Source organism: Diceros bicornis, chromosome 12 (assembly GCF_020826845.1).
Source record: "Diceros bicornis minor isolate mBicDic1 chromosome 12, mDicBic1.mat.cur, whole genome shotgun sequence".
NCBI classification, from domain to species: domain Eukaryota; kingdom Metazoa; phylum Chordata; class Mammalia; order Perissodactyla; family Rhinocerotidae; genus Diceros; species Diceros bicornis.
This window is the reverse complement of record NC_080751.1, coordinates 69,452,530-69,470,773: the sequence shown is the minus strand read 5'-3', so window position 1 is coordinate 69,470,773 and position 18,244 is coordinate 69,452,530. Positions and strand designations below refer to the sequence as shown.

The window sequence follows — 18,244 nt, the reverse complement described above, 5'->3', positions numbered from 1 at the left end:
GGTCTTCCTTGGTCATAGGTCCTTGGTCGATGGCAGTTGGTGTCTCCCCCGCTGTCCTGCCTTCATCCCTTCCTTCAGGCCCTACTGGGACAGTCTCTCCTTTGCCTTAGATGACTCAATACCTGATGAGCACAGCGGCCCCCCCCCCCCCCCAACTCCCAGTAGCTCTCACCAAACCAGAAGTCCGGCCAGCAGGGAAGGAAGGAATGTCGGCTGGCCGCTTGTGTGCAGCATGCATGGGGTGAGGGCCAGCCTGAGGCAACATTGTGAAATTTACAAAATAATTCTTTGGAAGTTAAATTTAGTATAAGGCACTTCCATCTTAGACCTTGGCCAACTCCTGGGACTCACGGCTCCACTGGTCTCCAGACCTCAGCCCAGTCCTGTTGGCTCAGCACTTTGTTTGTGGCACTCTTCACACCTTACGTAGATGGCAGCCACTTCGACTTTCCTGATTTTCAAGAGCTTCAGGGGCAACTTTAAATGGTCCTAGGTTGGCATTGGCCTCATATCCTTAGTTAATATTGTTCTCAACAGACAGCATACATGTTTCCGTTCTCCTCTTGTGTGGTCTTTCCCATTTCAGCCAAAGGTTCCCTGGGCCCATGCACCTGGGGCGCAGGCAGACAGTCTGGGCATCTCCTTCCTGACCATCTGCTCGAGACTCCAGTAAGGACTGAGCCCTGTGGGGTCCACCTCCAAAACCTGTCCCGTATCTGTATGCTTCTCAGCATATCCAGTGCTTTGCGTTCATCGAAGCCACCTTCATCTCATTCCTGTATTTTTTCAACAAACTCCTAACCCATCTCCCTGCTCCCCTTTCATCTACTTTCCACACAGCAGCCAGAGTTATCTCTTTAAAAACTCGATATCACATGACTTTCTTACTTGAAACTCTCCTGTGACTTTCCAGTGCCCTCTGTATAGAATCCGTACTCTTGACTCTGGCTTCCAGATCCCTGACTGGTCAGGCCCCAGGTGTCCTCCTTCACGGCTCACTGGCCCACTCACCTCCCACTGCCCTGGCTCCATCCTGTCCTGGGTGGTGCACAACCTGTTCTCCTAGCTTGAAGGCCCCTGACCCCCACCCACCACCCCACCCTTGCAGCGCAGGCTCCTTCTTATCATCCCAATCTCAGTTTAGATGTCGCTTCCTCCAGAGGCCTTCTCCAGACTGGCCAGCCTCGTCCCTCTAGGGCACCCTGTTTTAATTCTCTGTGTTCCATATAGCTCTATTTAATACTTTCTTGGTTTCTTATAGAATAGAAGCCCCAAGAAAACAGGGACCGTATTTCTGTGGCCAGCGCCTAGAACAGTGCCTGGCTCATAGTGGGTGCTGAACGCGTGTCCCTCATCTCATGGTAGTGGGCCTCCTCTTCTAGCACCCGTACGTTCTCTTGGGGAACTTTAAAAAAAGCACAGGTCCTTGGGTACCACCTCTAGGAATTCTGACTGGATCTGTCTGGGGTCAGGCCTGTGAATCTGCATTTTAAGTAGGGCTCAGGGTGATTCTGAGGCAGGTGGGCTTGAGACTGAGGAACGTTGCTATAGTTCAATAAGCCCTTCACACAGCCATCATCCAGTTTAATCCTGACATACCTCTATGGAGTCCATCTCAAGGCCAGGGATTCTTCATTATATTAAAAAGGTTATAATAAAGTTTTTTTTTTTTTCTGGACAGGTGATATATTCACATGCTTCAAAGATAAAAACAATATAAAAGACTATACAATGAGAAGTCTCCCTTATAGAAGAGGTCCTCATCTGACCCCCTCCAAGCCCGCACTTAGGAAACCACTTTTATGAGTTGCTTGGATAAACTTCTGGTGTTTCTTTATGCAAATAAAAGGGGATTCCAATATATATTTTCACTTCTTCCCTTTTTAAACACAAAGTATTTATCCCATAAGCTGTTCTGCATCTTGCTTCTTTTTCACTTAACTATTACTTGCTATCCTGGGAGATTTCTCCCATTGGTATATAGAGAGCATTCTCGCTTTTTAAGTTACCTAGCATTCTACGTGGGAGAAGAACCATAGTTTATTAACCAGCCCCAGAGAGGGACACTTGGCGTATTTACTTTTATGGGGAAGGGGGCTGTTACCAAGGGTGCTGCAGTATGAAATCTTGCACCTACATTGTTACTTTGCACGTATAAGCGTGCAGGTATATCTGCAGGATGAATTCTCAGAAGCAAATTTCTGGGTCCAAGGGTCATATGCCATTGTAATTTTAATGGATCTTGCCAGATTCCTCTGGGTTAACCATTTTGCATTCCCACCAGCAATAAAGGGGAGTCCCCATTTCCCTATAACCTTTCTAATCAACTCTGTTGTCAAATTTTGGGGTTTTAACAAGCCTGATAAGTAAGAAATGCTACCTTTGTGTAGTGTGGGATTTTTTTAATGATTTTATTTAGACATAAATGACATGCAATAAATGGCAAATTTTTATTTTATTCTTTTTTCTTTTTTCTTTTTATTTTTTTATTGCAGTAACATTGGTTTATAATGTTATATAAATTTCAGGTGTACATCATTATATTTTGATTTCTGTATAGATTACATCATGTTTACCACCCAAAGACTAATTACAGTCCATCACCACACACATGTGCTTAATCATCTCTTTCGTCCTCCTCCCTCCCCGCTTTCCCTCTGGTGACCACCAATCCGATCTCTGTCTCTATGTGTTTGTTTTGTTTTTATCTCCTACTTATGAGTGAGATCATATGGTATTTGACTTTTTCCCTCTGACTTATTTCACTTTGCATAATACCCTCAATGTCCATCCATGTTGTCACAAATGGCTGGATTTCTTCATTTCTTATGGCTGAGTAGTATTCCATTGTGTATATATACAAATAGCAAGTACTCAATGCAGCTGCAGTATCAAGCTTAGCCCATGTCTAGGGGCCATGTTTTGGGACCCCACGCTATAGAGGATCCTAATCTGGCCTTCCTCTAAGCCACATCCATCCCATAGGATTAAGAAACAATCCAAAGGTTTGAGAGTCGAAGGGGATGTGTGCACCCATGTCGGGTACCCAGGACCCTAGGTCCATTATATATATTCCATTGTGTATATACACATAGGGAGTACTGAGTTTTTTTTAAAAAAGGAAATGCCCATTCTTCGAAAAGTTCACATTCTGGGAGATGAGGAAGATGAGTAAAGAGATGATCTTGATCCTGAGTGATGCTTGAGTGAAGCAGGAATGACTGGGGACTGTGGTGGCTCTGAGGAAGATTGGACCTATGTTCTGCTTCACATCTTAAGACATTTGTCCAGCTAGCCAGCACCTGTGTATTTTCCAGGAGCTACTGTATTTTTGCAGGAGCTGCTGATAGTACAATTAATAAATTTTCAGATATCTGTTTGTTTAGTGGTGAAGCTAGATGAGGAAACCAACACTTTTGACAGTGTGATAAGTGATGGGGTAGAGGGGGCTTTCTCAAGTAAGCCCAATGAAGGTAGCAACTATGGTCTGTTTGTCCACTGCTGTCTCCTTATAACGTTGCCTGGTACATAATGGAGGTGCAGTATGTTTTTGTTGAGTGCAAGAAGCAGCATGTACTGGGTGGGGTGTCATCCAACACTGTATTGTATTTGTTAGGGGTGACTTCCCTCGAGGAGTGGGCGCTTGGGTTGATATAAAGGGTGAGTAGCTTCCAGGTGGCTCAGGATATGCCAGATGGCTCCAGAAGGACGGGAAGGGCATTGGCCGGAGGGGTGGAGAAAGAGGAGGATGGACAGGCAGGACTGTTCCTTGTGAAGTCTGCTAAGGAGTTTGAACATCAATATTTGAACTTCTTGGGAAACCACCGACATTGTGTAGACAGTAAAATGGCATGCTAAGATGTGTATTTTTAGAGATCCCTCTGGCTGCTGTGGGAAGGACGGACAGGAAAGGCTGCATTGAGAAAGGCAGGGAAAGCAGAGAGGAAGCCATTTGTTGAAGGACCCCTGGAGAAAGATGGCGTGGCCTGCTTGGGACAGTGACCCACGGCAGAGCTGGGATAGATTTGTGGTAGCTATAAAATATGGTGGTGATGGAAAAGAAGGGAGTAGAGCCAAGGAACTTTGGAGAAGGTGATGATTTCCAGTATAAAGCGCCAAACCAGTTCTTGACATTCTCCAGCTGGGTCTCCACCCTCAAAGCCAAGAGAAAGGCCGGGACATATGTTTTTTAATTGAGATATAATTCACACAGCCTGATAACCACCCCTTTGAAATGTACAATTGTTCTCCAGTATATTTACAAAATAATGCAACCATCGCCACAAGCTAATTCCAGAACAATTGTCATCATCTGAAAAAGAAACCCTGTACCCGTTAGCAGTCACCTCCCACCCTCTTTACCCCCTCTGCCTGCCTCCAACCCCAGGTCGTTGGCCACTCACTCTATGGATTTGCCTATTCTGGATATTTCATGCAAATGGAAGGCCAGGACATTTTAAGATAAACCAAGAAAAGAAACACATTCTCTGCAGATTTGCCATGAAAAGAGTGTTGTTGGGGCACCAGAAGGTGATTGATGGGGTGTGAACCCCAGCCACCTCTGCAGCGTTGAGAAAATGCTTGCCTGAGTGGTCTAAGCAATTATTGCTTTCTTCTTATTTTTAAAAAACTCTCTTAGTGCAAACAGACAAGGAATTTAAATGAGGAGGGGTTTTATGAAAAAAGACTGTTATGAAATCCAATTTGTTACTCCACAATTGAGGCAGGGAATCTTGAGGCTTTGTTTTTGCCCTGGTCACCTACCAAGGAGCTGTGTGACTTTGGGCAGGTCCCCACCTCTCCTTGGTCTCAAAAGCCCTTCCATCTGTGATTCTGGGTGGGCAGATTGTATTCTAGTCACACTTCCTAGGCATGACTCTAAAGTAATGTTAAGGATTTTTTAATCCTTAAAAAATTAAAGATTTTAAAAAATTTCCTTAAAAATTAAAAAGGAGGAGGGCTTCTTTCATTTTATTTTTTGTGGTAATAAAACATATACTTCATTCTATTATAATTATCACCCTGATTAACATCTTTGCATACATCTTTGTCTAGTTGCATTTCCAAAAGTGGAATTACTGGGTCAAAGAATATAGACATATTTAAAGCTGTTTGTAGATTACTAAATTGTTTTCCGGTGCAGTTGCAAGAAAGTGCCATTTCATCATACTCTTGTCAATGGAGCACCTTTAAAAAAATTTGTTTATTTACCTGGCAAAATGAAAACGTGTGATTGTTTTCATGTGTATTTCTTACCAGCAAGAGTAAGCGTATTTAGGTGCTTATCAGCCATTTGTAGTTCCATTTTTCTGATTTGCCATTTGTGGCCTTTGCCTGTTCATCCCTTGGGGTGGGCTGCAGGCAGCACAACTCTGGGGGCGCTCTTCATATGGTGTGCACTGGGGCCAAGCTCCCCGTGAGTGGGGCCCCTGCAGTTGGGCACGGTCACTGGGCTGCTTGGTGGACTGACTTTTTGGCAAACTCTCTAGAACTTAAACAAATGTGTGCTGCTCCTTTCCAACCCCCATGCTTAGGGGACTTCCTGGGTGTTCCTAAAAGACTTCGGGACCCCAGAGCATTTCCACAACACTTAAAACACTGAGCCTTCGTTGTCCATGCCTCCCCAGGAGGCACATTTTCTCTGAGAGTAGATTGGCTTTACCGTGTGGCTCTGCCACTGCGTGGGTGAATCAAGCTGTATAATACCGACTTGGCCAGAGAGAATTCTGGTTTGCGTGACGGGGTAATTTTGCTGAGTGGCTCTACAGACAGTATGCAGAGGAGATTCCCTTTAGAGATTGAAATATCAGTCCATTGTTGCAGCTTCCAGTTTCTGAGAGGCAAGACTGGAATTCAAAGTGTAGTGTGTCTGTGGCCCGAGCCCCCAGAGCCCCCCAGAGTGGGGACCTCCAAGAGGCCTCACTGGATCTTTGTTTTTCTGAAAAGAAAGTCACTAGGACCAGCCCAGTGGTGTAGTGGTTAAGTTCGCACACTCCGCTTTGGTGGCCCGGGGTTTACAGGTTTGAATCCCGGGTATGGACATATGCACAACTCATCAAGCCATGCTGTGGCAGGTGTCCCATATACGAAGTAGAGGAAAATGGGCACAGATGTCAGCTCAGGGCTAATCTTCCTCACCAAAAAAAAAAAAATAAAAGTAAAATAAAATAAATAAATAAATAAAAAGTCACTGAATTGCTCTCCAGTCACATTTTCCTGATGACTTTGCTGCAGGGCACGGTGATTTCATTGTCCCTTGGCTGAGGAGGAAGCAGAGAGACAAAGGAGCAGGTGAGGTGCCCAGGGGCTCTGTGAGTCACCAGCTGTGTGGAAGCTTCTGGGCCTCCCTTCTCAGGGCTCTTGTGTGGCTGGGCTTGTTGTGGCTCCTCCTTCCAGACACTGAGGACAGTGAGCACTGTGGGGTTTTGTTTATCCAGCCCCTGGTGTGCTGAGAGCAGCTGGTGTGGTGGACGGAGGCTGGCTTTAGAGGCAGGGTACAGGGTCAGTACTGGCTGACACTGTGGCCGCCAGAGAAGGGACCTTGGGTAAGTTTCTTGGCCTCCTTGAGCCTCGTTTTCCTCAGCTCTTGGAGGCCTCACCTGTTTGGCCTGAGGACTCAGATATATCTATGCAAAGTGCCTTTCTGAGGACTGAGGACAGCTCACTAGATAAAAGCTATTGTTAACTCTTGCTTGAAAACCCTATACAAACTCCCTCTGCCCCTTCCTGTCGCCTGGTGGCCCTCTCCTCGCAGGCATGGGGTAATTTCTGAAAACCAGACCAACTGCAGCCTGCTTTGCCTGAATTATCCAGAAAATCCAGGGGAGGGGGTAACTCTCTCCTTCGTGTCACCTAGACTTGCTCACAGGACCTCAGAACCAGGACCTCCACCTCTCTTCACAAGAGGGCGCGGTGTAGGAGACCCAGCCTGTCTTCCCACAAAGCCGTGGGTGGGGCAGGTAGGGGCGGCAGATGGCTGACTGAGGTGGAGCGTTCTTTTTTTTTTTTTGTGAGGGAGATCAGCCCTGAGCTAACATCCCATGCTGATCCTCCTCTTTTTGCTGAGGAAATTGGCCCTGAGCTAACATCTGTGCCCATCTTCCTCTACTTTATATGGGACGCCGCCACAGCATGGCGTGACAAGCGGTGTGTTGGTGCGTGCCCGGGATGTGAACTTGCGAACCCCGGGCTGCTGAAGCGAAGCGCGAGCACTTAACCGCTTGCGCCACCGGGCCAGCCCGAAGTGGAGTGTTCTGATGAGATCTCGGCCTTCAGAGGTGCTCTGAGGCTGGAGGAGACACACAAAGCTTTGCTGTATGGTTTGCAGCAAAGACGCCCTTCAGGAAGTCTCCTCTGTGCTTAGGCCCTGGGATGGGGGGACTCAGGTCAGTGGAGATCAGCCCCCTTCTCCCAGTCTGTCCAGTGCAGTGCCACCTTCCTGCTGGGGCCAGGAGGCTTCCAGGGACCTGCCCTGGCTGCCCCCTCCCCCCCAAACTCCCAGGCCTGGAACGACAGATGGTCGGATGAGCTTGAAATTGCAGGAGGAGAGAAGGTGGACAGGTCTCAGCAGTGCCTGTCAGGCTGTGCTCTCAGCTCTTGAGCCATCCTACACCCCAAGGGGCAGGGGGAACTCTTGGTCCCCTGGAGCCCAGGGTCCAGAAATCAGCAGTGCTGAAAGATGTCCCGTCGTATTTGTAGAAAAGAAGAATGGGATTTTTGTCACACACCTGCCTGTGGCCCCCTCTTTCCCGACTCCTCTCCTGCCAGGTTCCAGCTGTCTGGATTGTGCCTGCCTGGAAGGCCTCCTCCCCTTCTCAGTTCCTTCCTTGCCCCACCTCACATCCAGGTAATGCCCTCACTCCTCCCACCCCCGTCTTACTCAGTTTCTCCGATTGGGAGATCCCCAGGTGACTGTCAAGGTCATGGTGAAATTCTCTTAATGGGCTGAGCCCAGGGAGCATGCGTTGACTTTGTCCTTTATTTACTTACTGCTTTGTTTATTTGCAACCCCGTTACTGGTTTTTTATTATTAATACCTGCTGATTATTTTAAAATCCAAATCTCACCCCTGCAATCCCACTTCCTGAAGGACACCATTTCCACAAGTAGTACCAATCCTTATAGACTTTTCTATGCATAATACAAGCATGTGTTTCTATTTTTTACAAAAATGCGATCATAAATATAGATACTACAGTCATCCCTCAGTATCCACAGGGGATTGGTTCCAGGAACCCCCGTGGACCCAAAATCCACAGATGCTCAAGTGGCTTATATAAAATGGCATAGTACAACGAATACAGTTGGTCTTCCATATCCTTGGATACGGAGGGCCGACTGTATTTATTATTGGCTTTTTTCCTTTACTCGGTGATGTACAACCTTTCATGGCAGTCTCTAAGAGCCTTCCTCATTCGTTTGTAGAGACATCTTGGTGATCCATTCTATCAGCTGGGTCCCCATTGATAACATGGAGATGGCTTCCTGTCTTCTGCAGTCACAAACCATGCTGCAGCACGCATCCTCCTGTTTTTGTGTACGGGAGCCAGTGTATCAGAAGGACCAATTCCTAGAAGTGGAATTGCTGGGCAAAAATATCTATATGTTAGAAACCTTTGATAGATATTCTGAAAATACTCTCTAGTAGGGCTGTACCAGCTGAGACCCCATATCAACAGGGCATTGGTATTCCTGTTTCCCAGAGGACTTGCCAGGGCTGAAATTACAAATCTTTTTACTACGCCCGTCTGATAAGTGAAAAATGATATTTCACAGCAAGTGAGGTTGAGTTTTTATCCTAATGTTTATGGGCCATTTGTTGTTGCTCTTCCAAGCATTTTACCAGGACTCTGCGCCATTAATGCTGATGAGTAATGTTGAGCATCTTTGCGTGTGCTTGTTGGCCATTTGTTTATCTTTTTTGGAGAAATGTCTATTCCAGACCTACGCCCATTTTTGAATGGAGTTGTTTGTTTTTATGTTGTTGAGTTTTAGGAGTTCTCTGGATATTAATCCCTTATCAGAGATATGATTTGCAAATATTTTCTTCCATTCTGTGAGGTGCATTTTTATTCTGTTGCTATTGTTTTTGATGCACAAAATTTTTAAATTTTCATCAAGTCCAATTTGTCTGTTTTTTCTTTTGTTGCCTTTGCTTTTGGTGTCATATTGAAGAAATCATTGCCTAATCTAACATCATGAAGCTTTTGCCTTGTGTTTTATTTTAAAAGTTTTATAGTTTTAAGTCTTACGTTTAGGTCTTTAATCCATTTTGAGTTAATTTTTATATATGGTGTGAGGTAAGGGTCCAACTTCATTCTACATGTGGGGATCCAGTTTTCCCAGCACCATTTGTTGAAATGACTGTCCTTTCCCCAATGAATGGTGTAGGCACCTTTGTCAAAAATCATTTGACCATACACGTGAGAGTTTATTTCTGGGGTCTCTATTCTATTTCATTGGTCTATATGTCTGTCTTTATGCTAACACCACACTGTTTTGATTACCATAGATTTGTAGTAAGTTTTTAAATCAGGTAGTGTGAGTCCTTCAGCTTTGTTCTTATTTCTTCAGATCTTCTCTCTGCCCCTTCCTCTTTCTCTCCTTCTTCTTCTGGGACTGCCACAGCGCATATGTTTGTCCACTTGATGATGTCCCACAGGTCCCTTAGACTCTGTTCACTTTTCTTCAATCTTTTTTCTTCCTGTTTCTCGGACTCAGTGATTTCCAAAGATTTTCTCTTCAAGTTCGCTGAGTCTTTCTTCTGCCTGCTCAAATCTGTCTTTGAATCTTTCTAGTGAATTTTTCATTTCAGTTATTGTACAGTCATTGTCACTGAATGATGGGGATACATTCTGAGAAATGTATCGTTAGGTGATTTCGGTGTTGTGCGAACATCATAGAGTGTAATGAAGGGGAACAAAATTTGCCACCCCAAAATGTGTCTCTTGAACATGAGGATTATTTTAGGCTGATTATTTATAAGAAACAAAAGACTCAGGAAGTTTTTTTTTGTTACCTCCCCCTTAACTGCCTAAAAGAATTCAGTTAAAAAAACCTGTCTCAGGAAGCCAGCTATCACCTTAGCATAACATGAACTGGGTGGTAGACAGGGAGGAACCTAGAAAAGCCTGTTTGCTGAGCTCCATGTTCTTCTGTTTCTGTGTGGTCAAACGTTTGTTTTCCAAATGTTTGCTCCTTTTCACCTGCCTGTGAATTGCCTTCCTTCCCTTTGAAGTCTCTGACTCTCCCTACCCCTAACATCTTTTGTCTTTAGCTGAGGATGGTATTTAAGGTGAGGGCTTTGGCCATTTTGGCAAGTTACTTGCTTTTCCTGGGTTTCTGCCATGTATACATGTTATTGAACTTTTGTTTGTTTTTCTCCTGTGAATTTGTCTCATGTCAATGTAATTCTTAGACCAACCAGAAGAACCTAGAAGGCTAGAGGAAAATCTTCCTCATCTACAGTACTTACATAAACCTAGATGGTATAGCCTACTACACACCTAGGCTATAGTACTCATCTTATGAGACCACTGTCGTTTATGTGGTCCATCGTTGACCGAAGTGTTATGTGGCACATGACTGTACTTTTCAGCTCCAGAATTTCTCTTTGGTTTCTTTTTATCTCTTCATTGGTATTTATGTTTTGTTCATGCTTCATTTTCTTAACATTCTCCACATCTTCTTTTAGTTCTTTGAGCATCTTTAAGACAGCTGTTTTAAAGTCTTTATCTAGTAGATCTGCCATCAGATCTTTTTCAGGGACAGTTTGTGTTGATTTGTTTTTTTCCTGTGAATGAGCCATACTTTCCTGTTTCTTTGTATGCCTTGTGATTTTTTTTATTGAAAACTGGACATTTGCATCTAATAATTTGGTAACTCTGGAAATCATATCCTCCTCTTTCCCCAGGGCTTGCTGGTTTTTATTGTTTTTGCTTATATATTTTTTAATTGTTGTAGGCTATCTCTGTGCCAAGCTGGATCAGCTTGAGGTGTAAACTTTAAGGTCTCCTCAGTTCTTTTCTGAGCCTTTCCCTGGACGTGTGCAGTCACTTTCTAATTTTTCCCATGTGCACAGTTGTTTTTAAATATCCTGGTCTTAATATCTGGCTCCCAAAATGGGAAAAAGAGAAAAATGAAGAGGGAAAAAAAGGACAGTGGCCTTTTAAATCCCTTGGCAGTCACTTCAGCTGGAGGGAGAGGGGCTTCCAGCTTTGGGGGAGGTGCAACAGTGATGGCTGCCCAGCTCTTTGTCTGCACCTCTGTGATCAGAAGCAGCAATCAGAGCACAGATCCCCACTATTTGGAGGACAGGGTCCTTTTTGCCCACCCTTGCTCCCACAAACTGTGTGCAAGCTGCTTCAGGAACACAGCAGCCTGCCATGTGGCTGAGGAGTAGGGTAGGGATTGCTGCTACTGTGATAAGAGTGGAAATTGACCCAAATTAGCTGCAATTTATGATTCACTCCTTCCACTGGCGGTTGCAAGCCTTCAATAGACTTAGAGTTCCAAAATAGTTATATCAGACAGATTCTGCCAGTGCAATCATTATCTAGGTGGGCAGACAGATTCCCCGTGCTTCTGACTTCACTGTATTCCCAGAATTCTCTCTATTTATTACCATTTTAACCATTTTTAAGTGCAGTCCAGTGGCATTAAGTACATTCACACTGTTGTGCAACCATCACCACCATCCATCTCCAGAACTCTTTCATCTTGCAAAACTGAAACTCTACTTACCCATTTTACACTAACTCCCTATTCCCTCCTCCCCTAAGCTCCTGGAAACTACCATTCTACTTTCTGTTTTTATGAATTTGACTCTAGGTACCTCATATAAATGGAATCATACAATATTTGTCTTTTTGTGACTAGTTTATTTTACTTAGCATAATGACATCAACATTTCATCCATGTTGTAGCATGTGTCAGAATTTCCTTCCTTTTTAAGGCTGCATAATATTCCATAGTATAGATATGCCACATTTTGTTTATCTGTTCATCCATTGATGGACACTTGGATCGCTTCCACCTTTTAGCTATTGTCAATAATGCTATGTTTGTTTATTTTTATTCATTATGATTTGTTCATTTTATATTATTTTTATTATTTATTTTGTCCCTTTTATTTTCTGCTTACAAAAGTAATATGTCTTAATTAATTCAAACATGACATTACAGAAATATGTAGAAGGGGAAAGTCCCCATTCTTGTACACATGAAGGTAACCAGTGTTAAGAGTTTGGTGTCTTTTCTCTCAGGATTCTCATTTAGGTATATACTGACATATAATTTTTTAAAGTGGGATTATATACACTACATGCTTAAATATTTTTTAACATTTTATTTTGAGCTAATTTCAAAGTTCCAGAAAAGTTGCAAGATTATTAAAAGGGTTCCCATGTTTCCTTTTTACCACATCTACTTTATGTTCTCGCTCATGCTTTTATTCAAGTCTCCTGACAGTGAGTCTCAGATGTGATGTCCCTTCACTTGTAAATGTTTTAATGGGTATTTCCTAAAAACAAGGACTTTCTCTTATATAACCTTAGTACAATGATCAAAGTCAGGAATATAGTACTGATTATATTTGGATATCACCAATTATCTCAATAGTGTCCTTTATAACAAAAGAAAATCTCATCTTTTCTCCAGTAATGATCAACATTGAGATGGCTTCCTGTTTTTTACAACTAACTGTCGTGTCTCTTTAGCCTCGTTTACACTGGAACAGTTATTCAGACTTTCTTTGACTTTTATGACATTGAGTTTCTTGAAGAGTACAGGTCAGTTATTTTGTAAAGTGCTCTTTAATGTGACCCCATCTGGTGTTTCCTTCTGGTTAGATTCAGATTATGCACTGTGGGCAGGAATCCCACATGAGTGAAGTGGTGTTCTTCTCAGTGTGTCACATCAGAAGACACATATTCCTCTTTTCCATTGTGAGTGATGTTAACCTTGGTCACTTCATTCAGATAGTATGTACTGTAAATTTTTTTTAATGAGGTAACAGTGAAATGTACACATCTTAGGTGAACAGGTTGATGAATTTTGTTGGGCACCTCGGTGTAACAAACACCCCAATCAAGATTACATACTATTTGCAATTTGCTTTTTCAATTAAAAATATGATTTATACAGCTTCCCTTGTGGGTTAGTGTAGGTTTTTGTCAAGTGTTTTAGAGAAAGTGCCAGAGTTTGGTGTCAACTAACATTAAAGAACATGGCCTTCAGAGTCACATAGATGTGAGGTCAATTTCTGCTCTGATACTTGTTGTCCTGTGTAGGGTGACTTATAGCTCTCTAAGTCTTAATTTATGCATCTTTAAAATGAGGATGTTACCTAGCTCAAAACATGGTTTTAAGAATTGAACAATGAGTCCCTGAAACACCTAAAAGCCCTTACAAATCAATTTTTTTAAAAAAATGAACAAACCAGTGGAAAAACCAGGAAAGGATATGAACACGCTATTCTCAGAAGAAGAAAACAGCCATTTGTAGAGTCAATAAACCTATGAAAAGATGTCCAGCCTCACTGATGATCAAATAGACGCAAATCAGAGCAACGAAATATAATTTTTCAGCTATCAGATTGGCAGAGATTAAAAAGATCGTGACACCTCACGCTGCTGAGGGTGTAGGGAGGCAGACACTCGCAGCCATTGCTGGGGGAAGTGTGCATTGGCTCTGTGTATTTGAAGGGTAGTTTGGCTTTATTTGTTAAAATTGTAAATGTCTATACCCTTTATTCCAGTAGTTACTCTTTAGCAACTTATTCTACATATGTGCCAGCACAAGTGGGCAAAATATGTATCATTGCGAAATCCATCAAAGCGGAAACAACCCAAATGTTTAATAGTAGGGAACACAGCCATGCAACCAAATACTATGCAGTCAATGGAAGGAATGAGGAAGTTCTATTCTGACATGAAAAGGTGTTTACAGTGAATTGTAAAGTGGAAAAAGTAAATTTAAAATGGCGTATAGACTCTTAGGTTCTTTCCAATGACAAAAATGTTCGGATTCAGTAATAGCACAATTTGCTGATGACTGTAGTAAATGATCACAGCTAAATCCAGGCTGTTTTTGTCATGCACAAGACGTATTTTTTCCAGCAGTTAAGCTTCGTCAGACCATGTTGTTCTGAGATGTTCCGTGGTGGTGTACACACCTAGGGGCAGATGTGTGGCCATACTTGTTATAGTTAAAAACCTCATAGAGGCTAGAATTGGGAGCAGCAAAGAGTCATTAACAAAATGATGAGTGAGTTCTGTGTTTAGGTAGATTAGGAAGGAAGCGTGTGTGTTATTTTAGGTGCTGTGGAGTGCCAGAGTTAATTTATTCATTCAGTGAATAATTCCTGAGCAGTGGCTGTGCATCAGGCATTGTGGTAGTGGCTGGACTTACTACTACCTTTATGTAAACAAATAATTACTCAAAGTATTACAGAAGACATGGTAATAGAAGACATGCGTGTGTTATTATAATAATGATAAACAGGAACCATTGACTGCATTAGGATAGAAGCTGCCTGAGAGCAGGGACTGTTTTGTTCATAGCATCTGTGTTCATACAACTGTGAACAGTGCTTGGCACCAGTGGCTTAATGTATGGAATTTGCTAAATGAATGAGTGAATGAACAAATGAATTTATCAAGTCAGGGTTCTAATAGATAACAGAAGACACACTCGAATTAGGATAATCTGAGGAGGGTCTGTTTATAAAGGTACATACAGTTGTGTGTGGGCTGTAGGAGAGCCACGGGGGATGGTGCAGGAACCCAGGGAGATGGATGGGCATTGTCACACCCCTGGGCTGGAGGGGATGGGAGGAGAGAGATTCCTGGAGCGGGGAGGGAACCAGATTCACTCTCTCCCTCGCCCACTCCTGCCACGTCTGCCTGGGAGCCAGAGAGCCGAGAGCTGATGCGGTCCACCAGGCTGCTGAGAGCAGGTCTGAAGAAATGCGCTGTAAACTCCCAGGGGCCTGCTACTTTACATGCATTGCACCAAACTCCACAAGTAACCTTGTGAGATGAGGGGCATCATCCCCATTTTGCTGAGGAAACAGAATGAGGTTAGTTAGGTAACTTGCCCTAGTTATAATTAGTAAGATGCAGAACTATTATTCTAAGAAATGCCAACACGCATGTAGAGATTTAAGCCCAGAGTGGGCCATAGTGACTGTAAGGACAGCGGTGTGGCCTGGTGGCCAAGAGCTTAGGAGTCCACAGACAGATTGGACGGTTGGGAGGCAAAATACTTCTCTAGGCCACAGTCTCCCCATCTGTGAAATAGAATAATACCCATCTTCGAAAGTTTTCGTGAAGATTAAATGACACAATGATTATAGAATGGTTGGCACTCGGTAGACTTCACTAAATGGTAGGTGTTACCAAAAAAAAAACCTCAACTCACATCAGCTGTGGAACTGTTGAATTTTTGGAAATATGGCGAAATACAAAGTGTGTGTTCCTTCTTGGCTGGGAAAGTATGGTCGTTCATTTTTTGTTAATTGCTTTATACTTGTATTTTTCAGTTTTTGACCATGAACACGTATTACTCTGATAGGAAAACAAGTTGCTTCCACCCCCTTCCCCGCTTAGCCCCCCCTTCCGTCTTCCCCACGCTCCTCCCTCTACCCCCTTCCTTTTATCTAGGGCCTGTTGATGCCCTCCCCCTTCAGTTTTCTGTGTCAGGACCTAGGCCCTGGCCTCCATGCTCTGAGTGGCGAACATGGCCAATGGCTGCAACAGTAGAAGCCCATGTTCTCCATTTGGAGTTCAGTGACCTGGTCCACCCTCCCTGCAGACACTGCTCCCTCCTGGGAGCTAGGAGGATGTGGAGAGAGGGCTGGAGGCATAGGTCTGGATCCGCAGAGCTTGTAGACTTTGATCCTAATTTGGCGTGTTTTCTAATTGGACTTCTAATTGATCAGTTTCTGGGAGCAGACACTCTTTGCTGCTAGATGCTCGGTGCCTGATTAGTTATATTAATATTCATAATAATCCTGCAAAATGGCATAATCTGCATTTTACAGATTAGAGAACTGAGGCTCAAAGAGATAAATAAATTTGGCCAGGGCCGGCCCCGTGGCTTGGTGGTTAAGTGCGCGCGCTCCGATGCTGGTGGCCTGGGTTCGGATCCCGGGCGCGCACCGAGGCACCACTTCTCCGTCCATCCTGAGGCCGAGTCCCACATACAGCAACTAAAAGGATGTGCAGCTATGACATACAACTATCTACTGGGGCTTTGGGGAGAAAAAAATAAATAAAATCTTTAAAAAAAAAAAAAAATTTGGCCAAAATCTACATTGGGTAATTGGCAGAGCCACACCAGTTTGAGTCCCCTGCCTCCAAATCCTGCACTTTGTTTTCTCTACTCTCTGAAGCCTTCAGTATGTTTTCCAGAGACTTAAAAAGTTTTAATTTTCTGATTATGAAAGCAGTACTGGATTATGATGGAAAATACGTGAAGCAGGAAGAACTTGTTCACGTAGCTGCAGCCATACTGTCTGTATAGGTTTATGTCTTGGTTTCTTTCCACGTAACATTACAATACATGCCTTGTTCCGCGGTATTGGAAATTCTTTGTAAACCTCATTTTCAGTGACTGCCTAATAATCCCTCAGCTGGATATACCATCATTTCCTTAAACAATCCTCTATTGTCAAATCTTCCAGTGTTTTCCAGTTTTTTGCTGTCGGCAACAGTGCTGCGAAGAACATCTTTTTATTCAGAAAGCTTTTTCTGTTTGTCCTATTTCCTTGAAATAGTTTCCCAGAAGTGGAATTACTGGTTCAAAGCCTATTAGCATTTTAAGTCTCTCCATACGTATTGCCAAGTTTTTCCCCCAAAGGGTGGCACCCATTCCTCTTCCCGCCAGTGCAGTGTGAGCGTTCTGAGGGCAGTCTCCCAGCTCACCGGCCTCTTGTTCTTTTCCCACAGCCTCATAAGAAGAATGGCCCAGAGCGTGGTGGACGTCATGGAAGACGCAAAGGGGAAGGTTCAGGAGAACCTCCTGGCCAACGGAGGTAGGTCACTCCAGAGTTCTTCTTCCACTCCTTCCTCAGCTCCTTCTAGCCCATCAGTAGCCCTAGCTGTGGCCATACAGCTGTGGCTGAAATGACACGCATCCCACGAGGCTCCGAATTGACATGTGGACAGGGGCTGTACACCTGCTTTTAGCTCATGGTACTGCTGTTTTGAAGATGTGCCCCTCGGCAAGTTCATAGCCCTGCTGTCACGTTTCTAAAGCATCTGGCATTTCTTACCCTATAGCTGAGCTCCTCAACGAAATCCGCAGTGAAAATAGGTTCAGTGGGGTCTAATGGTTGTTTGGCCTACCCACCTTCTACATCAGCCTCCGCTCTATCTGAATGGAAAGTTCTATCCTCCCCACCCCCAACAGATTTATTCCTTTTGCCAAACGAGGCTGAAAAATGCCTTCCTGAGCTGAGGAATGCCTCACATGAGGTCTTAAGTTGTGCCCAGTAAACAGAGAGACCAAAACTGCTCAGTGTGGCCTGTTCACATTGGTATCTCTCTCCTCTATCATCCTAAAGAGGATGGCTCTTTAGATTCCAATGACATTTTGGTCCATTAATTGTGCCCATACAATTGAGTGCACTTAAAATGTGCAAGACAAAAACTTTGAGACTTTGGAAACTTTGGAATTAGGTGTTTAAATATCTGTAGAGATAATTAAACCTGTAACTCTATGCATGCATATATACTAAAAATGAGGGTATATATTCTATATTTAATATAATTTGTTACATGTAAATTCCTCTTTTTGCCCTCCTGGAAACTGTAAAAGGCTTTTTATTTGCTTGTTTAAACTGGTGAATGGAAATGTTTATGCTCCCAAATCTGAACTTGGCTTGTATGTTAATATGGTTTAATAACGCCACCTTATTATATTGCAGGTTTGAAGGATAAAATGAAATGTTTAAAGAGTAGGTTATGCGTCGTGTGCTGTGTGTGTGCTGTGTGGTGCCCGCATGTCCCTGGGAAGGTGGAATCTCAGTCTGGTTGTAGGGGTACAGTGATCAGGTTACGAAGGATTTCTCAAGTAACAACCTCGTAGCTTGGTCACGATATCCATATGACACAGATGGCAGCTATTTTATTCCTATCCCCTCTTTCTCACATCTCCCCTGCCTCCCCCAGCAGCATTGCATGCCCCCTGGAAATGGGAATGCTTTGACTCCGGAGTGCAAGATGGACTTCTGCCTCTTGTG

General features: G+C 43.6%; 1 protein-coding gene across 11 annotated transcripts in view; it reads left to right on the top strand.

Annotated features, from left to right (window-relative positions):
- The window catches only part of ATP6V1C2 (ATPase H+ transporting V1 subunit C2), a 53,351-nt gene that overhangs the window by 12,178 nt on the left and 22,929 nt on the right, over window positions 1–18,244 (top strand). For 6 of the 11 annotated variants that reach the window (XM_058551794.1, XM_058551795.1, XM_058551792.1 and 3 more), the window contains 2 exons: window positions 16,950–17,035; window positions 17,930–17,959. In XM_058551794.1, coding sequence (XP_058407777.1) covers window positions 16,950–17,035; window positions 17,930–17,959 — 116 coding nt within the window. Of the gene's footprint in view, window positions 1–6,234; window positions 6,292–6,462; window positions 6,546–16,949; window positions 17,036–17,929; window positions 17,960–18,244 lie in introns of those variants that run through there. The other 5 variants (XM_058551793.1, XM_058551798.1, XM_058551800.1 and 2 more) reach the window with 3 other exon arrangements.